Source organism: Schistocerca piceifrons, chromosome 7 (assembly GCF_021461385.2).
Source record: "Schistocerca piceifrons isolate TAMUIC-IGC-003096 chromosome 7, iqSchPice1.1, whole genome shotgun sequence".
Lineage (NCBI taxonomy): Eukaryota > Metazoa > Arthropoda > Insecta > Orthoptera > Acrididae > Schistocerca > Schistocerca piceifrons.
In genome coordinates this window covers 248,731,759-248,755,373 of record NC_060144.1, presented here as the reverse complement: position 1 = coordinate 248,755,373, position 23,615 = coordinate 248,731,759, and the positions used below count along the sequence as shown (strand labels likewise).

The 23,615-nt window shown below is 43.5% G+C and overlaps 1 protein-coding gene across 1 annotated transcript in view; it reads right to left on the bottom strand.

The window, feature by feature from the left end:
* LOC124709143 (furin-like protease 2) overlaps nt 1–23,615 on the bottom strand; it is a 467,447-nt gene that overhangs the window by 49,936 nt on the left and 393,896 nt on the right. The window contains exon 4 of the mRNA XM_047240815.1: nt 13,001–13,160. Coding sequence (XP_047096771.1) covers nt 13,001–13,160 — 160 coding nt within the window. The remainder of the gene's footprint in view (nt 1–13,000; nt 13,161–23,615) is intronic.

Genomic DNA, 23,615 nt, shown 5'->3' with positions numbered 1-23,615 from the left:
AAGAAAAAAATACAGGAGTTGTCAACCCTCTGGAAGACTGAACTAGTCACAGTAAAAAGAAGAAGAAGAAGAAGAAGAAGAAGAAGAAGAAGAAGAAGAAGAAGAAGAAGAAGAAGGAACTATTATTTCCACTGTCCAATTCAACCACACACAAAGATGTCTTTCAAGTTGAGACTTCTTACAAAATTAATTCCAGATAACCATGTCATAATGCTGTTGTCTACTAAGAACAGTCTCTTTTCATTTGCTTTAACTTTTTAATTGTAAGCACTAGGGGAGCCACAAGGCAAATTATATCATGAAGATCTCAACATCTCTGACATGTCTACAATGACATGTATACTCATCTTTTGATACAGTGAATCTGTCTAACACTACACCATCTCAAGTCTCAGGTACTGACACTTCATCAATCTAAACATGTTAACATATAGCCTTCAACAATAGCCTGTACATACTTCTATTTAACTCTTTAAGTAAGAGCAGTGCAAAATGTTGTCTTCTAGTAAGCTTTGATGCCGCCATTAGCCATGAAGCTTTTGTGTGCTAATCTCTAGTAACAACCATAAGTGTATGTTCGGTTGTTCACTCCTACCACATTCAGAAAGAGCCACCTGCCAAGAAACATTATGGCCTATCAATAATAATGAAAATTCAAAACTGGTTTAATCAACAAATAAAAACTGTGTCACCCTTGAGTGACACAAACTTTACAGTCAAATTAGAGCAACTGAAGAGAGGTCATACTGTGACTGAAAATAGAAATTTCAGGTAGTTCATGACTTTTCTCCAAATGTTTTTTCACTGTCCACACTACAAAGTGCACACCAAAAATAAAAACCCACTCAGAAACTTTATGAAATTCTCAAGCTACAAGAATATTTCAACAGAATGAAGATTCATGAAAGCAGGCAAAATAGTGAAAAATATTTGCTGTATTTATGGAAGCATTTCATTAACTGCCTGAAATTCACAAAATTAAAAAGGCAAACTGGAAATAATATAACTAAACTTCAAATCCAATATTTTACTTCCATGTTCACTATATTTTCACTATATTGTCCAGTCATTAGTGGCTTTTATGTGGTAATCAGTTTTATGACTGGTTTTATGTGATCTGTATCAACCTATTCATCAAAGCGGCACTTGCAACCAATGTCCTCCATTATTTGTTGGATATTTTCCGATCTCTGCTTTCTCATACTGTTTTTACCCTCTACAGCTCCCACTAGTACCGTGGAAGTTTTCCCCCAATGTCTTAACCCATGTTCTGTCATTCTGTATCCCCTCCTCGTCGGTGTTTGGCCCATGTTCCTCTCCTCATCAATGTTGCGGAGAACCACCTCATTTCTTAACGGATCGGTCTGCCTGATTTTCAGTGTCCTACTATAGCACCCCATCTGCATCTTCCCATCTGCATCTTCCCATCTGCATCTTCCCATCTGCATCTTCCCATCTGCATCTTCCCATCTGCATCTTCCCATCTGCATCTTCCCATCTGCATCTTCCCATCTGCATCTTCCCATCTGCATCTTCCCATCTGCATCTTCCCATCTGCATCTTCCCATCTGCATCTTCCCATCTGCATCTTCCCATCTGCATCTTCCCATCTGCATCTTCCCATCTGCATCTACATATATACTCTACTAGGTATTCCATTCTTTATTCTTGTACTATTGTACAAGGGCGTGCTGAGAAGCAACGCCTCCAAATTTTTTTATGTGCAAACTCAAAGCATTTGAAATAAAGCAAACGCTGTTAATATTCTATAACCTTTTCTTCTTGTCTACATATTTATTTCTTAACATAGTCATCCGGCCAACTAACACATTTCTGTCAACCAGAGACAAGTTTGTTCATATTGTCACTGCAGAATGTTTGACTTTGTTGACGGTGAGACAGCTTCACCTCTGCTTGCAATGCTTCATCACTCTGAAAGCGAAGTTGTAGAAGGTGGTCTTTAAGTTCTGAAAACAGATGAAAATCAGATGGCACTCAGTCGCAATTGTATGGAGGATGATAGGTGACAGTGAACCCAAGCCTTCGGATTATTGCAAGGGTCACAGCGCTCGTGTGGGGTCTGGCATTGTCAGACTGAAGGAGAGGATTCTCCATGCAAGGATGAACTATTCGAATTTCAAGCACACTGTTCCTCAAGCACCAAAATACGAGGGTTGACTGTAAAGTAATGCCTCCACCTCCCTAACTCTTCAACAGTTGGCAGCACTGGTATGTGGCAGGTACTGGCTTGTTCCGTAGCCTCTTCTCTACAGCTCCAGTTGGTGGGAAGCCTTAGCACTGAACGGTTTAAATGGATGTGTTTTTACAGTATAAAGTATGGAACCCTGCGCAGACGGTCGGTCAATCCGATTAAAGCAGCGTGCAGTCACTGTATTCTTGACAGCAGATAGTGTCAGCCCGAAGTAGACACATCACAGAATGAAAGCAGTTTATGGTGATTGTGCTGATGCGAGTACTGTGCGTCGTTGGGCGAGTATGTTTACAGATGTTGAGGTGGGAAGATCTGACCTGCGTGGTATAGAGTTGTACGTCCTGTGACAGCAACCACCGAGTTTCACAAGCAACATGGTGACAGATTGATTCACTACGATCGTCGTATCACTCAGATAGAAATTGTAAGCACAATCGGCATTTCACAAGAAAGTGTGGGTCACATTATTGCTGTGCTTGGCTGTAGGAAGATTTGAGCACTATGGGTATCCAGGATGCTGACTCCTGAAATGAAAGAGCACAGACTTGAAATTTGCCAGTAACTCCTCTAGCATTACCATATGAGAAAGAAGGTGACGCCTTTCTCCATTCAACTGTGACAGGAGACGAAACGGGGGTATACCATTACGACCCGGAGACGAAACGTTAGTCAATGGAATATCAGCACGAAGACTCGCCCCCAGAAAAAGAAATTCAAGACGAAGCCCACAGTGTTCTCGACGCAGATGGTGTAATCCATGTTGATTTCTTGAGCGTCGAGCAACAATAACCTCTGAGCCTTACATCACAACACTGCAAACTCTGAAACGACGGTTAAAAAGGGTCCGAAAGGGAAAGGGAACTGTTTTCCTGCAGCATGACAATGCCAAATCACACACTTCACGTGCAGCCACGGCAGAGCTTCAGAGACTGAATCTCACCACCGTACGGCATCCTCCATACAGTCCAGATTTAGCACCGTCTGACTTGCATCTGTTCCCGATAATGAAAGACGATCTGCACGAACATCATTATGCTCCTGATGAAGACGTTAAGAGAACTGTGAGAATGTGGTTGCAGACACAGGGTGTCGGCTTCTTCCGTGACAGCTTCAGAAAACTTGTTCATCGTTGGCAGAAATGTATCCAATTGGCTGGTGATTATGTGGAAAAGTGAATAATGGTAATTAAAGATCAGATTCTAAGGATTATTTCTGCTTTTGATTTATTAAAACATTCCCATCCCAACCCAATTAACGAAGGTGTAGGCATTACTTTTCATTCAACCCTCGTAGTTACGTTACACGCTGCTATGTTACACGCCAGAATTCGTAGCATTCTAGCGGCAGAGGGCAGCCAATGTATGGACATATAGAATGAAGTTGTGGAATATTAAAAAACGTTTGCTTTATTTAACAGGCTGTAAGAGTTTTCATCTGAAATATTCGGCGGCATTACTTCTCATCATGTCCTCTTACATTATTCGTGTTTCCCTACAGCTTAAACCCATTTTTCCAAGAATTTCGAGCATGTTGCACAATTTTAGTGTGGCACACGTGTTATAGGTCGACAAATCGTATGAACCGTAACTTGATTTTTCTTAAATCTTGCTTCCATTACTAAGCATAACGTCAGGTGTGCCTCTCTATTCGCCTTTACCTTTCCTAAAGCCATACTGATCTTCATGCAACAGCTACTACATCATCTTTTCCATTCTTTTGCACATTATTCTTGTCAGTAAGTTGGATCAATGGTTACTTATGCCTTTATATACAGGTTCTTCTCGTCCACTTTTCCATACCCCTTTCTCCCCCCGCGATATGCTTCCCTCCATCATCATCTATGACAACTACGATCACTGAGATGCTATTGACACACCTACTGATAATGTCCTTTTTACTTCTGCGAGAAAGGAATTCCTCCTTTGAATTTATTTACGCTGAAGTGTTTCATGACAAAAGTTGGAATGTAGTAGCAGATAATAAGTATCATAAATTTAAGTACAACGCGACGCAAAATGTAAGTTGGAGACCAGTGAACTTAGAAACACACAGAGCAGCATCTGCAGTTACATGGCAACGTTACGGCCGATGTGCTCGTGTCCAGCCGCCTTCGGAGCAAGACGCCTCCAAACTCTGTTAAAAGTGACGGCGGGGCTGTAAGAATTTCGTAATGAGATTTGCGTCCTGTCCCCTTGCAGCTGAGACTCCCTTATTGAATCTGCGCGCATCTCTTCGGCAGCGCAGGCCGTGTGCCCAGTTATTGGTTCCCTGTCGAGCGTACCTTATGCAGGAGCAGCCATATTTTGTTTGCAAATTCTTGGAAAAGAAATTTTCCAATATCTACCGGCGGCGACAGTTGCCCCTGGGACTTCTCGTGGTCCACACGTGAAAGCCCACATCCGCACCAGGTAGTCTCAGCGCTGAGGTCTCGACGGACTCTCTTGGACGACACCGCTAGTCTTCATCTTATTGTTCCCACCTAGTTTCTGCACAGCTAAGTCCAACAATGAAACAATCTACGGATCCGCTATTACTTAACAAGGAGACATTAAGGACTGATGGAAACTCCCTCTTCGATATTCTTGATATTTAAAGGATTTGAGAGGGGGGGGGGAGAGAGAGAGAGAGAGAGAGAGAGAGAGAGAGAGAGAGAGAGAGAGAGAGAGAGAGAGAGAGAGAGAGAGAGAGAGAGATATATATATATATATCAGCAAATTGCAGTTTTTTTATTGTGATCCAGACTATTAGAATTTCTTGCACAGATAAGTATGTTGAAAATTGGAAGATTTCCTTCCTCTGTCAAGTAAAAAACATTTTTAGCTAATTAACGAAGTCCACCGTAGCTGAATGCTTAGTGTGGAAGACTAAAATTTGTAAAGTTGTTGAGTCGATTCTTGTTGATATCAACTTTATTTAACTGAATTCCATTTTTATTAGCAAATGTTATTCAACAAAAACTAAATCATTTTTTAATAAAATAACATCTCTATTTTCATAACTGATCAGATGAAAAGAAATTAAAATTTGAAAGGAGTGCGAGGTACCTTAGTATGAAATTTTCTTTTTTTCCCCTGACCTTTAGCCAGCATCTTCACGGGGCGGCGTGTTACTTATTGGATCTGGCAATTTTAGTGGTAGTGTGTTGCTGGATGCCCCCCCCCCCCCTCCCGGAACATAATTTGTGAAAACGATGGAAGAACCGTGGGCTCTGCTGACGATTGACAGCCCTATTAAACTATGAAACGTATTTGCAAACTGCGAATACGATTGTACACCGGCTCTACGATTTACTACTAACACATGAAAATTTGTGCCGGACCGCTTTACGTGAGCATTCACCTTAAACAGATTTAGCTATCCGTGCGCGACTCACGGCCAGAGCCAAACTTCCATATCCTACTGTCTACGTCCTATAGTGCTCGCATACAAATCGTTTGATTGCCGTACAGGGAGAGACATTGTTTTTGCTCGTCAGATTGCCCTACTGTGTTTCATGCCAAAACATGGCAGTGTCTGTATTTTAGAGTGTCCGTATAATTCCATGCAATGTTTCTTCGGACCTTGGGACAGGCAAGCACGGGTAGCAGGACTGTTCGGGGGACTTTTTTCTCCGAAAAAATAAATCAAAAATTAAAAAACGCTCGAGTACAAATCAATTTTTTAGATTCTGTTTTGTCTATTTTAAATTCCTAACGAAATTATAAAATGGAAAGTTACAACATAAGGCAGTTTCTGCCTTCAAGGTGGGATGGATTACGAGGGGAGGGATAAATTACATATTCCGTAAACAGTATTAAATAGGTTGCTTTTGTATGAAAATCATAAATCAAATTAATTTGCCGATCTGCTTAACGCAAGGAAGACTAAAACCGTACACAGCAAGTAAGAACGTAAGTAAATAAATACACAAATAAATATGAAATTAGCTGCTTCCAGCTAGTGAGACAGTAACACTGCGAATGGAGATTGGTGACAACATATGCGCCATGTTGTTGGTTTTCTTTTTTTTTTTACGTTAATTACGGTTCTGATCACCGTATGTATGTTTCTCTTGTAGGAGCATACTTCGCAATATTTTTCCCCCTGCCTTCTTATTCCCCGTTATAAATCTATAACTCTGCAACAGGATATTCTGACCACGCGCTGTAAGATGCCAGCGGGGGAAATATCGTCGAAACTAAGTGGCCCGCTGCCGTGGCCGGCAAAATGAAGATAACCGGGGAACTAATTATTTCCGTCGCCATAAATCAACGCCGGCAGTAATTGGTACGTCGCGTAATCTCGCGGAAACAAAGAACGGCGGCGGGGAGGGAACGCCAGGACAGAGCACGAAACACTTGCAGCAGCCAAGCTTCCGCTGCACAGTCAGGACGCCAAACAACCCACCACGAGTGTGTGTGTGTGTGTGTGTGTGTGTGTGTGTGTGTGTGTGTGTGCCCAAGCGCGGGAGAGAGAGAGAGAGAGAGAGAGAGACGAAATGGGAGGCGGGGAGAGAGAACACCGTCGGTCCGTCGGCTAATAATTAATTACAGAGCCGAAGACCACCCCAGAACAACAGAGTATTTGTCAACAGCAACACACACAATCAGATTTCAGCAACCCGTAGTGACATCCAGAGCTAATCTACCTTACCTTCCTGTTACAGAAAATAATCCTATGTGCCGCATGTTTTCACCAGAATGTATTTTTATGACTAGCACCTCGTGCAAGCGAAGAAATAAACAAACTTTTCATCCTCGTCGCTAGATGATCATCAGCATGTTACTAACATGGTCACGAATTTGGTACCAGGGCGACTACGAAAAGAAGATCATGCCACTCCATATAGCCCGTTACTGAAGGTAGTGCAATGCTGATGGTATCTATATACAGGATGTAGAAAAATTCGCGCTCTCTGACTTCGCAACGCAATTCTTCATATACTAGCAATACAAAAATGTCTCTCATAAAATTTCGTCCAGTGTTTATTTCGGGTAGTGAATGGACGTTAAAGACTGGCAATCTGGCAACACTGTAATCCCGTGTACAGTAACTATCTGTGTCAAGACATAGCAGTAGTGCTGTTCTGTTGGTGGAATGGATTTTGCGTTAGCATGCAGGAAGTCGAGGGTTCGATTCTGGGTCGAGGGTTATTGTTTCATTTGCTACAAGTAGTCTGAATGGTACGGTAGCAGGTGTCTTAATCGCCATACAGCGACTGCTGTGGATATTCTACAAAACATTTGCAGTTACATACTACAAACACAGAAATGGTAATACAATCGTTTTCATAAGTCATCTTTTAAAAAACCTTTTGCACGTCACGGACGCGAACTGTTTCGCGCCACTGCATCTACTAGATTCCAAATCTGCTTTTCTGTGTGTCCCACCCTAATGGCCCCATCGATTAGTAGCAACTATTCTTGCCAAGTTCAGGACCATTACATTCCGTTACGACCTGATGTCACCAGTAGGGCTAGCAACGTGGTTTGCAAATGATTTCGATCGGTCCCTTGGGCGAGGTTACACAGAAAACATGTTTGGAATCTAGAAGATGCTGTGGCGCGGTACAATTCGCGTCCACAACGTGCAAACGGCTTCTTTAAAAGCTGATCAGTAGAAACTATTGTACTTCCATTTCTGTGTTCTTAGTACGTAACTGCAAATGTTTTGCAGAAGACCCACAGTATTCTCAGTATGACGATTAAAACGCCAGATACCGTACCACGCAGATTACCTTAGCAAACAAAACCAAAGCAACCTCGGCCCAGAATCGAGCCCTAGAGCTCCTGCATGATAACCAAAACGCTATCCATTGCAGCAAGTGCACAGCACTGTTTTATGTGCTGACAGAGGTAGTTACCGTACATGAAATCACTGTGTTACCAGACAACCACTCCTTGACGACCATTCAATGCTAGAAATATGCGCAGGGCGAAATTCTGTGACAGACATTTTTGCATTGCCAGTACGTGAGGAATTGCGCTGCTAAGTCCGAGTACATGAATTTTTCCTTCACCCAGTACATATAAAAGGCAACGTTCTGACTGACTGACTCATTATCACCCAGCCCAAACCGCTACGGACAGGAGCTTGAAATTTTGAGAAGGTGTTGCACCGGAGAAGAAATTTTTCTGAATTCCACCCCTACGGATTTAGAATAGGGGGATGAAAATTTTTGTAAAAATAAATCGTTATTAAAGAACTAATTATTTTTAAAATGACGTCTATGAGAACTGGATTTTGACTTCTCGGTTACAAACAAAAAAAATTAAATTTTTCAGTCTTTTGGAAATTCGATCTCTTAAGGGGTAAAATATTGGGTGAAACGTTTTATGAAAATATTTCATTATGAAAGCAATTTTAAAGCTAACTCCGTGAAAATTTGAATTGACTTCTCTGTTGGAAATTGAAAAACACGCATCTCAAAGTTTTTGGAAAATCAAGCACTAAAGGTGTTAATTTTTTACGAAAATATTTCACTGTGAAAACATTTTTAAAGCTAAATCCTTAAAAAATTGGTGTTTGGCTTCTCAGTTAGAAATAAAAAATTACGTGTTTCACTGTTTTTTGGAAATTCATCCTCAAAGAGGGTGAAATAGGCGGGGAAAATTTTCAAAGCTAAATCTTCGAAAATTGCTTAAGATATATAGAAATATGTCCTAGGGAATGATGAAGTGTCAATGGTAATTAATCCACAGGAACGCAAAAGGCGTGATTAACAAAAACCTTTTACTCCAGCTACAAGAATCCCTTTTTGGTCAGAAGTACATTCGGAAACGACCGTGCTTCTATGGCCTTAATTACCGTTGAAAGTTTAGGTGTTGCAACTTGCGAACAAACTAGCCGCCTTCAACGTTTCCAAAATCGCACATCGAATTTCTCTTTAAGTATATCCTCCTTGAAGAGCTACACTGACTGGAAATGATCCAGCCGACCTTTCGGACGTTTCAGACCACGTTACAGCCTTCAAAACTGAAAAATCGACAGTCACAGAGTCCGAAAATCTGCACACTGGAACAGATTGCGCTTCGATTACGCACCATATGCTATTCGGATCTGCTGGCAACCACTCCAACAGAGTAATATTCACTGAGGTGACAGAAGTCATGGAATACCTCGTTAATCGTGTCGGAGCTCCTTTCGCCCGGCGTAGCGCAGCGACTAGACGTGGCACGGACCGACTAAGTCGTCGAAGTCCCCTTCAGAAATGTTGCACCATGCTGCCTGTAAAGCCGTCCACAACTGCGGAAGTGTCGGTGATGCAGGATTTGTGCACAACATGACTTCTCGATTTTTCCCATAAATGTTCGATTGGATTCATATCGAGCTATCTGGGTGACCAAATCATCCGCTCGAATTGTCCAGAATGTTCCTCAAACCAATCGCGAACAAATGTGGCCCGGTGACATGGCGCACTGTCACCCATAAAAATTTCATCGTTATTTGGGAACAGTAAGCCCATGAATAGCTGCAAATGGTCTCCACGTAGGCGAACATAACCAGGACGCAGTCCATTCCATGTAAACACAGCCCATTCCATTATGGAGCCACCATGAGCTTGCACAGTGCCTTGAAAATCTCGCTCCACGGCTTCTTGGTGTCTGGCACAGTGCCCTCACAATCTGGGTGCATGGCTTCGTGGGGTCTGCGCCATTCTCGAACCCTGCCGTTAGCTGTTACCAAATGAAATCGGAACTCATCCGACCATGTCACATTTTTCAAGTCGTGTAGGGTCCAACCGACTTTATCACGAGTCCAGGAGAGGCGCTGTGGCCACCGTAGGGTGCGTGGCGGAGGGTACCCTGTATCACTACTTGTCATCTCCTTTCCTGTTCCAGGCGCAAACAGAGTGAAGGAAAAACGAATGTGTCTACGTTTCCGCATGAGCCCTAATTTCTCGTATCTTCTCTTCGTGGTCCCTGTGCGCAATATACCTTGTGTGTGCGATACTACCACCACCACCACCTCCTGTGTGTGTGTGTGGGGGGGGGGGGGGGCGCTATCCCAGTGTCAATGAATGAGCAAAAGGAATTTCCATTCAGAGGTGAGGCCAACCCAACACCATCATCATCATAGTCTAGGGTTTGAACCTTGACACAGCACCGGAAGAACGAAGTTGCTCGTCGGGTATCCTGAAGTTCGTAGTGCTTACTGTCGAACTGCTAGTGTCTACTGAATACCGGTCGGATACTACTTACGAGGGTTACGCACTACAGTGATTACTTGGCAGTGAATCTCGCTCCGAGTGGATTACGTTTAGGAGGTGCTCGTATTTTTCTACTTACTACTGATTGTTATTCTGTTTTTTCTTATATGAAAAATTCATCGTAACTGCCCATTGCACGAGGGAAGTAGCCGATATAGCAGCACACAGAAGCCACTGAAATATATAAGCATGAGACAACTTTAACAGAAAGAAGACGCTATGAAACTTAGTGCCGTATGGACAGTAGCTCTAAGGCTGTTACCTTTATCAGATGACAGTTCGATAGTTTTACTTCTGACAAGGATTATCTCTGCCGATCACTTGGAAACTTCCAAAACTCGCCAGTATAAAAGGAGTCGTGGATTACTGTGTTGTCACTTGTCAGTAGACAAGCAGCAAAGGGTCCCTGTAAACTTGTTTGTCAAACAGGCTGTTTCCTGTCCACAGGTTTGTCAAAAAAGCGCACCCGTCATCACCAACGAAGTCTGTCAAACTTGACTTCACTTTTGAAACAGCTGTCACGAACTATTTTGACACTAGTGAGAATGATTACCAATGCAGACAAAGTATTTCTTGCATTGACTTTAACAATGCGTATGAAGACGAACAAGTAAACAATACCCTTGTCCATGGAATGGTATAAAGTAAGAAATATACCAATGAAAATGTAATGAAAGTTCGTGAAAAGAACACGATGTGGGAACAATCATCATCTGTGGAAGAACCGGAGAACTCTATATTTTTGTTTTATTATACTCCCGCTTCTATCTTGTGCGATTCTGATTTTGTCCTTAACGTTTTATCACACCATACATACGTGGGAAAGACGCAGTTGCTCTGATGTTCTGGTGATTTCCAGGGCTCTTTCGTTTTTATCGGTATACTCATCTGATCGTAGTTTCCACAACTGTGGGAACTCACGATACTTGGAGGAAAGCTCCTTCTCCCTAAACATGCGGGGCGAAACAACAACGTCGGACATCTTGTCAAATCAGCCGTCAATCACAATTTCTCTCGAATACGTCGGACAGTCCACGTTTGAGAAACATGTCTAACAACAATCCGCACAGCCAAGCAATTCGACAAATTACGTAAGTCTGATGAACTGTTTGATCGTTTACAGTCTCCTTAAACAGCAGCATGGGTCGGCCAACAAACTTCGAACGTAAACTAGTCACTGGATGTCACATTGGTAACAAATCCATCAGTGTCAGAAACGCGAAGCACAAACTACAGGTACAAACTAAGACCTCGCAGAACTTAATCTACTGACTTTCAGGGACCGTTGAGCATTGTGGAGGGTGGTCGTAAATAATGCATGCAATCACCGGAAGGAATTACTCGTAAGTTTCAAAGCAGTATCAGCTGCCCAATTAACAGGGAGAATATGCGTAGAGAGTTGAAAAGACTGGGACAGAGTGGTTGAGCAACTCCCTGTAAGCCACTCATTTCTGTACAGAACGTTAGACGACACTTGAGGTGGTGGAAAGAGTGATGTCACTGGGCATTGGATCACTAGAAACGAGTAATTAACTGTGCTGTACTCTGAGGCAATCCAATGAAAGGAGATGGTGGTGGTATGGCGTGGAAGTGTTTTTCGTGGTTATGGCATTATCCACTTATTACACTTAAGTTAACACTAAACGGGGAAGGATGTGAACACAGTGCATACAGTAGAGGACGAGTTCGCAGAAGTTGACTGAGTCAGCACGAAAACGAATCCTGGTACTACCTGCGAAGGAATGGTTTGTGGACAATAAGACTACGGAAATGGACTGGCCAGGCCATGGTCCCAACCTGGAATGAGTTAGAACGCCGATTTAGCTCCAGCCATCGAGAGTCCATCATCAATGTCTTTTCTCGTTTCGGCTCTTGAGGAATAATGTGAAGTCATTCCTCCACAGACACTCTTACACCTCACTGGATGTGTCTCCAGCAGACTTCAAGCCGTCACAGAGGCAGAGATTGGACACATTCCATATTAATGTCGACTAATGTGTGTCCATATACTTTTCATCAGATAGCGTAGTTTCATGGACCACAAACACAGAACCTGGAAGATTTACCAGCAGCTAAGACAAGTGGTTGTAAAAGCTTCGATTGTATCATCTTTCGTAATCCACGAATGCACACATTTTAAAATACGAACTGTCCAGGTGGTTCTGTACGAGCACAAAATAATTTAATGAAAGATCATTTTTTCCGTCTGTATATGTAAATGCTTGACGCGATCTTACAATCGATCGCAAAGTGGGCAATGTAATGAATTGCACAAGATGAACAGCAAGGCTGACTGGTTGCACTGGTAAGAGAAACTGCAGAAGCAGCACGAATAATCCGCCGACCCGTCAGATTGCGTGTGGACTCTGGCGACTCCTTGGTGGACGCTAGATACCTGCACTCGTGGAATGTTGGCTCCCAGGTAACAGTGGGGGCAAGCAGGTGGAGATCCGCCGGTCGAACCGACGGACCCAACCGCAAGACCATTCCCCACGCACAGGCGAATGGGTCGGGGCAGGCCTGGTAGGCAGACTCGTCCGCCTGTGTGTGGGGTACCTCGGCAGCTGAGATGCGCGGCAGGTGGAGACAGAGCCACTCACCGCCGATGCTGGCGTTGTAGGCGACGCCGACGCCGCAGTAGCTGTTGTAGGCGACGGCCGCCACCTCTCCCGCGCACCGCGTGCCGTGCTTGTTGTCGCCGTTGTCGCGCGGCATCGGGTCGTCGTCGTTGTCGTTGATGTCCGTGCTGGCGTGCGGGTCCTGTCGGAGAAAAAAGTAATCTTACATCAACGTTATCACGCGTACAATAGTCTCCTTGTGAAAAATTTGCATACCGGTAACTCAGGATCTGCAAAAAAGCTGTTGACTGTAAATTAGAAGTGTCTTTATCACCTCAAAAATAGTCTTTAGCCGGCCGGAATGGCCGGCGGTTCTAGGCGCTACAGTCTGGAACCGCGCGATCGCTACGGTCGCAGGTTCGAATCCTGCCTCGGGCATGGATGTGTGTGATGTCCTTAGGTTAGTTAGGTTTAAGTAGTTCCAAGTTCTAGGGGACTGAGGACCTCCGAAGTAAAGTCCCATAGTGCTCAGAGCCATTTGAACCATAGTCTTTAACAGAAGGTCCGGGAGTCGTGACCCATTTACATCACTGTACTGCGATTAGCAGAAATAGTGAGATGATGTGTCCTGATCCTTTCCTCATAAGAGGACAAGAAATGCATATCTGTGTGCGGTGTAGAGCTGTGAAAGCAAATGACAATTTTTTACTGGCGCTGTGGCTACGATCGTGCTCCTGGAAGGGTCATTTGAGTGGGATTTCTTTCCTGAGCAGCTTTTTCTCTCCTACTTACTGATAAACAGTCACCACCACGACGATACTGGCATTACGACTAACAGCTGACGTAGTTATAAGAGCTGAACTGTTTGCCACATCAAAAACCGAATCGTCACGTCACTGCCTCACGTATGCCACTACAAGCAATTCTGCCGTACGGCGACCGACCGCTGCAGTAGCAGTGCACAGCGATGTACGGTAGCTGTGTTCCAGGCACTTCCCGCAAATCTGTTAACCCATTTCCGTACTCTAGTCCGATTCGTGCAAACAAACGGACCAAACTCGAACATCCCTGGTCACACTCGTAGAAACGCAAGTTGGGCTAAACGTTTTGTGTGTGTCGGATATAGCTCTATTCAAAACGTACACTATAAAAAAAGTACACGTTCAGACGAAGTAACCATATGTTGATTACAGAATATATATAACAGAGGTAATTTTTAAAAATGTCCAACTGCCGAACCACGAAAGTGAGCAAAACCACCGCTAGGTGAAATACCTCTTCGACTTATTTCCCAAAACAAATCGATCTGACGCCTTAAAACACAACGAAGGTGTGCAAAGTTAGCATGAAACACGAAGTTCGAAGCGAAACGACATGGGAATCACGGAGTGTGAAGTGTTGTTACATCTGCCACAATGCTTCCGAATCTACCAACCCATGCAGAACTACAACTTTTAAAGTTGTAGGTGTTTTTCTATTAGAAATTCGTTGAAGGGCAGCATTTCTTCTTGTAATTACATTTTTTGTTAACAATATATACGTTTAGGCGTCGTGATATTACATTCTTTTAGAAGAAGTCACACCTGAAGACTCCAATGAATATTGTAATTCCCATTAAAATGTTGTTGGAGTGCACAAATTTATGTTCTGGAGTATTGTTTGAAAAACTGAATTACGGAAATACGTCAAAAAGGGACAAGAGGTAGTGTTAACGTACAGAACAGAAGTATCACGTGAAATATACGCGTAGCTACGTAACGGGTATCTGCTTGTAGGCTTGTACTGCGATTGTCTCGCGCATCACGCTGGCCAGTCTTCTTCACTCGCTTGGGAACGGATTTCATCGAATTAAACCGTATGGCAAGGGGCTAAAACCTCCTTTTAATGCTGTGTGCTATCGAAAAAGCCACTGATTTGCCACAAGGCGGAAACCGTGGCGAGTGAAATGAAGGACTTGCAAGCTTGTCAATATTGAGGATTGTGCCCACTCTGCCCTGCAACCAAAATTGCAGGCGAGAAAGAAAACACGGCGAGTGACAAAATGTATTCGGTACTCTGTGTCACTAATCACTTGCTCCGCTGAGAATAAGAAATTGAAAAATTACGAAAACTTTCAAATCGGCACGAACGTGCGGAAAGGAAGACAGGAGGTTCAGGAAATGCTTCCGTTACTCCGAGTCCGCCTGACAACGACGAACTAGAGGAATACGGAAACTACCGAACTACCGACCCGGCCCCATGGAGCACAAACTGCGTGCGGGGAAGGAAACATTATGGTAACGAAACGTTTTAGGCAGTAACGAAACCGTATTTTCAGTGTAGTGGAGTACTCGTTAATCAGTAACAAATACAGTACATACGGTATGCAACAGTCCTAGTCGTGCCGGTTACATAATTCATTCATTGCTTGCTTGCTTTTGAAGAGGAGAGAGAGAGAGAGAGAGAGAGAGAGAGAGAGAGAGAGAGAGAGAGAGAGAGGAAGGGGGGGGAGGCGAGGGCAATAGACCAGTAATAGTGCAGTGCAGCTACCGTCAATTAGGACCAAGTGTGCTGTCGAGCTCATCATCCTTATCACCATAGACTCCTTGAAACACTTTGGAATTGGAACTAGGAAACTGAAGGACAATCTGGTGACTATGAGAAGTGTCCTTGCTGACGAAATACGAGTAAAGACTTCGGGAGAACAGGATTCGTTCTGTCTTATCTCTGTAAGTGACGTCGGCTACAAATGGGAGTTCTTCCCTGTTGTAGTCGTGAGACTGTCACTGATGACATAGCGGTAAAGGAGGAGATTAGCGTCTCGTCGGTACAGATGTCATTAGAGACGGAGCACAAGCTCGTGTTGGTGAAGGATGAGGAAGGAAAATGGGCCATGCACTTTCAACGAAATCATCCCGTCATTTGTCTGAAGCGATTTAGGCAAATTAGGGAAAACCTAAATCAAGATGGCCATATGTGGGTTGAACCGTCGTCCTCTCGAATGCGAGTCCAGTGTGCTAACCACTGCGCCAACTCGCAGGGAATCAAGAAAGGACGTTCGTTTAGCGTTCTAAGCTGCTTATGCGAAAGGCTGATGAAAATAATAAAAACTTGTATTAGTATTGTTGCTTGCTATACCAAGCTGTTGAACGCAAGTGACAGGATCTAAGTCTTTGAACACTGCGCTGGAACAGCGAATACACACATGCCCAGGATCATGTTAAAATGAGACTTTTTATGTTTTTTTTTCTTTTTATAGACTATAACAAACGAATTACACATAATCGTATTATCTACATAGTATTTTCGGTGATTTTTTTCCTTCTTTCAGAGTTCTTACTAAATAACGGCTTCCATAATTTATGGACTGATTTTATGAACAGTAAGTAATCCTACTACTTTTTAACCAGTCTTTACGTGTAGCTCCCCGCAAGGGGCTCCCCTCTTGGGAGAATGTGGGTGGCAACCACACGGGCCCTTAGCTAAGCCTGGCATTGCCTCCACTTACTTGTGTCAGGCATCTCCTGTTTCCATTCCTATCCGGCCCCCCTCGGCCAACTCTTGGTTTCTTCGACTCCAACGGTATTAGGTTTCAGAGGCCCAAGGGTGTCTTTCACTTTCCTCTCTAGTATCTATTATCTACCCTTCGACCTAACGGCGAAGCGAGCGGAAGAAGAATCTTATATCCCAGGTTCTCAACGATCGTGGAGGCGGAAGAGGTCATGCCAGACGAACTGGCTGTAAAGGCGCCGCTCAGCCATCATTGAGCTCGCGGCAGTTCATTGCAGTTCTGGTACCGGAAGTCACATGTCACATACATATGTGCCGTGATGAATTGTTCCAGAATCATAGTATGTGGGTCACTTCCTCGCAAGCTGTAATCCATCTTAAACAAATTCACGCAAATGGCAATTTCTCCTGTCATTTTCTCTAAAGACCAATGGCGATGGGATAAGGACGATGGTAGCAGTCTCTGAGTGAGGCTGGAAGCTACTAGTCTGGACCTGCACATTGGCGGCAGGTGTGTGATTGTCGCCTTCCTGAGAACCCGTGTGACTACTCGGGAATCCGGTCCTGCATCTGCGACTGGGCAGACCTATTTAGGATGACCGCTGCCCACCCTGAATGGGGAAGGGCCTAGAAAATGTGGGCTAAACATCGGAAGTCACACTTTAACCGGGCTGGGAATCCGCACCCAGTAGGTGACTCCTTATACTGCGGACGTAAACAAAAGAAGAATGAAATGATTATGACAATAGGGACATGGAATGTCCATGGTGCAGGATTTGCCGTAAAAACGAAAATAGTGAAAGATCTTCGACTTACACCTATCTCAATTAATGAAAGACTGATGACTCTTAGAGTACCCATTGGTTCAGACAGATTCATCACCTTCGTCTCTGCATATGCTCCTACTTTAGACAGTGATGAAGACACAAAGAATCAGTTCTACCACCAACTGAACAGTACTCTCTCTAAAATACCCATTCAAGATAAATTAATTTTACTTGGTGATTTCAATGCCAGAGTGGGAAGGGACAACCGTTTTTGGAGAGAGGTCATGGGTAAACAAGGGTGGGAAACTGCAATGCAAATGGGTTGTTACTTCTTGGTCTATGTGCTGAGCACGAGCTTTTCATCTCCAATACCTAATTCCGTTTGCGTAACCGCTGTAAGACCACATGGATGCACCCACGCTCCAAACATTGGCATCTTATAGACTACGTTATTACGCGACAGCGTGACAAGAAAGACAGTCTCATCACAAAAGCAGCACGAAACATCGATGAGTGCTGGACTGACCATAGACTTTTAGTCAGCCGTTTGAGAGTACCAAAGTATCGCAAGCCACGATCCCACTTTTCAAACCCACCACGCAGAAAATTCAACATAAGCAACCTGAACAACAAAAACGTTCGCTCACACTTCCAAGGCATACTGTCTGAACAACTTAAAGTTCCAGCAACCACAGATGACGTCGAACAAGAATGGACCACATTAAAGAACAACATCAAAGAAACTTCTGAGAATGTTGTTGGTTTTAGTGCACGGAAAAGAAGTGACTGGTTTGGTGACAACCATGGAGAAATCCAAGGCATCATCAATGCAAATCGAGATGCTTACCTATCCCTTGCTCAAGATCCGTCCTGCGCAGAAAAGAAAGCACACTTTCAAGAACTCAAGCAGAAATGTCAAAGTGAAATACGAGTAATCAAGAACAAATGATGGCAACAGAAAGCCACAAAACTCCAAAATCTTTCCGATGCAAGGAACCTGCGTGGCTTCTACGCTGGTATTAAAGAGCTGTATGGACCTATCCGCTCCTCATCAGGAACACTGAAAGCTGCTGACAACTCCACCATTCTTACTGAAAGTCAGGACATCTTAAATCGTTGGAAAGAGCACTTCAGCTCACTGTAAAACTGCCCTTCTACTGCCGCTAGAGATTTTCTCAAAAATGTCCCACAGCACCCTCCAAAACCCTGGATGGCTGATCCTCCAACTTTTCAAGAATTCTGCAAGGCACTCAAGCGTGTGAAACCTGGGAAGGCTCCTGGACCTGACAGCATCCCGATGGAGGTTATTGAGGGTGGCGGCTAGCCTCTAAAAACTAGTCTCTTCTCACTCATTCTATTAATGTGGGAAACCCGCAAGGTACCAGCTGACTTGAAGAACTCCACAATTGTCACCATCTTCAAGAAGGGCGACAGAAGCGTCTGTGGTAACTACCGGGGAATATCTCTACTCTCTGTCACTGGCAAAATTTTTGCAAGAATCCTTTTAAATCGCCTCCAGACACTTTCAGAGACTATACTACCTGAGTCTCAATACGGGTTTCGACCTTCAAGAGGTACAATTGACATGTTTTTATGTGCACGACAACTACAGGAGAAGTGCAGAAAACAGCAAAAGCCTTTACTATTTGTTTTCTACGATCTAGAAAAGGCCTTTGATACAGTTCCCAGAGAAGCCATGTGGATCGTCTTAAAACGCTTCGGCTGCCCTGGACATTTTGTTGACCTGATTGAAGCTCTCCACGATGATATGACTGGACAGGTCCTCTGCCAGAATGAAATGACTGGTGAATTCCCAATAACAAGTGGGCTTAAACAAGGATGCGTTCTTGCACCAACATTATTTGCATTGTATCTGGCAGCTATGCTTTACGAGACAACCGTAAACAATGCAGGAACAGAACTAAAGCACAGGTTTGATGGAGGATTATTCAACCAGTCCAGACTCCATTCAAAAAGGTTCACCAGTATCACTCGTGTGACAGAGCTGCAGTATGCTGATGACAATGCTTCTCCAGCTCTTTCACCTGCAGAGTTGCAGCTGTCAGTTGATTCCTTCAGCAGGACGTACGAACGATTTGGTCTCTCCATCAATATTCCAAAGACAAAGGTGATGGCGCAGCCAACTCCTGGCTCCTCCGTTCCTGACTTCAGCGTATCCATTTATGATACACCCTTGGAGCAAGTGGACCATTTCCTATACCTGGGAAGCATACTGTCATCTAACTGCTCATCTGGAAAAGATGTGGAGAATAGATTACGTGCTGCCCATGTAGCATTTGGACGTCTTACAAAGCGTGTCTTCCTTAATAAAGACCTAGCACTGTACACCAAACTGATGGTGTACAAAGCTGTAGTCATTTCCACCCTGCTATATGGCTGCGAAACCTGGACGTTATATCGATGTGATCTGAAGGAACTAGAATGCTTCAACCAACAGAAGCTAAGATATATCATGAACCCGAAATGGGATGACTTCATATCCAACACGGCTGTTCTTGAGAAAGCAAAAATGTATAGCATGGAAGCTCTTATCATTGGGCATCAACTCAGATGGGTCGGACATGTCCAGCGGATGAAAAATGACAGACTTCCACGCCAAATGCTGTACAGCGAAGTGAGCACAGGTAAAAGGCCACGAGGTGCCCCTCTCAAACGTTATAAGGATCAGTACAAGAAAAATCTGAAAAACTTGAACATCGATCCGAGTAACTGGTCCACAATAGCAGAAGACCGAAGTCGCTGGCGCTCAGTTACCTCAAATGCTCTTCAAAACTTTGAGCTGGAACGTCGAAGAATGGAGGATGACAAACGCCGGAGACGTAAACTCCTCCAGGCTCAGCCACGTCCTCCACCTTCCATCAGCTGTAATGTCTGTGGCCGCCTGTTCCACGCTAGGATTGGATTGCTAAGCCATCAACGACACTTCCACGCCTGAACCGTGACAAAGGAAATCTCAGGAGGGAAATGAAAACCCGGATACGAGTATCACCCGACGACGTGTAGCTATTGCGTTCTTAAGCAAATATCAGGAACAAAAGGTGCTACACCCCGTCGTTTTTACTTCCTTTGCATATGTTGCTATTCCAGTATCCCCTTCATCGAGATTTACGTATTGAAAGGTGTGTGTGTGTGTGTGTGTGTGTGTGTGTGTGTGTGTGTGTGTGTGTGTGTGTGTGTAATTTTATGGGAAATTTTCCTGTTTCTGAATGCCTTGGACGCGCATGTAATAATGTATCGTTTAGTTACGCACGCGCTGCCTCGTCACAGACTCTGCGCTGCCCGCATACAAGTTGGGTCATCTTTTTTGCTCTGTGAATATGCGTGGGTGTTACGTGATGATCGCGAGGAGGGAAGAATGGGAGATGTTGCACGGTATCGTGGCAGCGAGCTTGTGCAGGAAGAACGGGCAACATGGGCCTCTTGAGAATTATTTTATTGATCTGATGGAAGATATTACAAAAGGAATGTTATCGTTATGCACTGAATGAGGCGTATTTACTAAAATACGTGTATTTTGAGAAGATTGGCAATTAAGGTAACGAATGAAGGTATTTTACTTTATCGCGGCAACAGTTAAGCGTTCTTAGTTAAACAGAGAAAACAATTCAGGAATTTCTTGCTATTTTTGTAACGTTTTGTCACAGTCAGTATTAACGGCTTTGAAAAGACGAAAAGAATTTAATGAGGGCTTTTGTATTAGAATAAATTTTCATATTGAGTTACATTTTTGCATTTCTCTAATGTTGATTTTACGTAGTAGTAATTTGTGATGAAATATTGTCTTATTGCTTGCTACGCCTTCAATGGTGAAATTCTGTGAAAAGAATAGCGTCAAGAAGCTTGTTTTTATGAATTTTTTAAATACAGTTTCTTGAGTAGAATTTTTGTCTAGAGAGTAAACCAAATTATCCTAGGTCATTATCGAGCACCTGTTACCTGATGAACATTCTTTTTTTATGAGAGCGAAATATTTTGGGAACAAAGTTTGCACTGCATACATTTAAGATATCGCATTGGACTATCACGATTCTCCTTGGTCAGTAGCAGCTCAGAAACTGTGACGCATCTTTTATTCTTTTTCTACAAGAGCAGTTGCACAACGTTTTCTATTGCGACACAGGTATGCCAAATACACGAGACAAGAGTTTTCAATTTCACAGAGTCAGTTATCAGTACTGAGTTTGATTATTCTCATTCACGTTTAAAGTCATTTTTTTGGTAGCAAACAGTGTTGGTCCAGACATTCTCGCAGTCAGACTTGCATTTCATTTTCGCAGACGGATTTAGCTCTTCACTGTGAACGTGAGGTTAGCTTACGCAGCCATTTCTTTTCTATGAATGGAATTTTTTGGTACGCAACAGCTTACATTTACGTGATACCGTACATTCATAACGAGACAATCCATAAGTAAAGCACATCGGTAAGCATTCACATAATGTTCTTTACGTTTCTTTATTTATTAAGATAACTTTCAAAAGCTCCTCCATTCAGCAAACTATTTTCTATTTACCAGTCCTAACACGTTAGCCTTTCTTTACCACGTAGCCAAGCACGTTTCACTAATCCCCCCCGGTCCAATCATATTTATATTTCTTGATCGAGAATTGCCTACGTTCATAATTTCATATTTTGTATACCAATTTCCACTTCACAGGTATATCATTGAGGCATGTTACACCATAGCCTCAGGCACATTTATCCATCTTCAAACTTATTTTCTTGCCTACTTTTTTACTTTTTTTGTCCATGACCGCCACATACGAGACTAACAAACATTTGAAACACATTCAAAAATGGTTCAATTGACTCTGAGCACTATGGGACTTAACATCTGAGGTCATCAGTCGCCTAGAACTTAGAACTACTTAAACCTAACTAACCTAAGGACATCACACACATCCATGCCCGAGGCAGGATTCGAACCTCCGACCGTACGCACATGACGCCTAGAACCGCTCGGCCACACCGGCCGGCTTTCAAACACATTCCTTCGAACTGATGTTTCACGCTCTTGAAAGCGAAGTATCTCTTATTTCTTTTTTCACCTCTGGCAACGTTTATTATTGTGAAAAACGCCGAGATCAACCAAGGTTCGGAATCTAACTTAAACTGTTAGGTCACTCTTTAACTGGGTGCGTCCGTCAGGTTGAAAGTTCTCCATCCTATCTTACTGTATAGCACTATGGTGTTCAAATGAATCTTCGGACGGATTTCAGTGTAACCTTTACCTTAAGAGCGAAATGCACTATAGTCTTACTTATTTTTTCCCCCAATAGAGATGCGTAGAGTAATTTTACATATATAATATACCCATTCTAGTTTTCACGGAGAAGCCGGCCAGTGTGGCCGTGCGGTTCTAGGCGCTTCAGTCTGCGACCGCACGACAGCTACGGTCGCAGGTTCGAATCCTGCCTCGGGCATGGATGTGTGTGATGTCCTTAGGTTAGTTCGGTTTAAGTAGTTCTAAGCTCTAGGGGACTGATGACCTCAGATGTTAAGTCCCATAGTGCTCAGGGCCATTTGAACCCCCCTGTAGCGCCGAATTTTCTGGGTGCTGTGAGTGAGGGCCGTGCCCAGCCAATAATTATATCATGCCTCTACTGAGTGAAATGCGGTGTAGCTTTAGCCTTTCCCGGATGTTTATGATGATTTTGCATACTCGCCACCCCTTATCAGATGAATTTCAGTCGCTTTTCCACGTATCCACCTGCAAACATCTCATCTGAACTGTACTGCGAACTAGCAGTCAAACCTGGCACTGCCCGGGTATTCCTTTTGCCAATTTTCTATTAGAAGCGAAAACAGAAACTTGAATGTGTGTGTAGTGTAGTAAAGAAAAAATTTCATTTCCATGAATTCGTGAAAACAACTTTGAAATGACGAACAGTCGTACAAAGACCTCGGATAGCCTCTGTATACTGGGCGCAGATACTTCGCGATTTTGTAAACGTCTATGCCAACGCCTCCTTATAGCTCTACAGTTGGCTATTGCTTTCGCCTACAGCGGTTTGTGCTTCGCAGTTTAAAGCTGTCGAAAGTGCTGCCAGGTGTCAGGGATTTCCTTAAGTTGACTGGACTGTAGTTGTCTTAGTAAAGAATGATTGTATTAGAGCTTCATACATGATGCGTAATTTTTTCACGAAACTCTGGAGTTTATTGCGTCATGTCTCTTGAACTATGAGTCGTACAACGATATATTTTACATGCAGACTGAAGCGACGAATGAAAATTTGTACCACGGCCAGGATTCGAACCCGGTTCTGCTGTTCACTAGGCAGATGCGCTAACCACTACGCTACGCTCGCACACTGGCTTTGCTGAACTACATAGACTAACAGGCCTCCTTCCCCAATCCAAATTCCCTTTCACTTGGTACAGA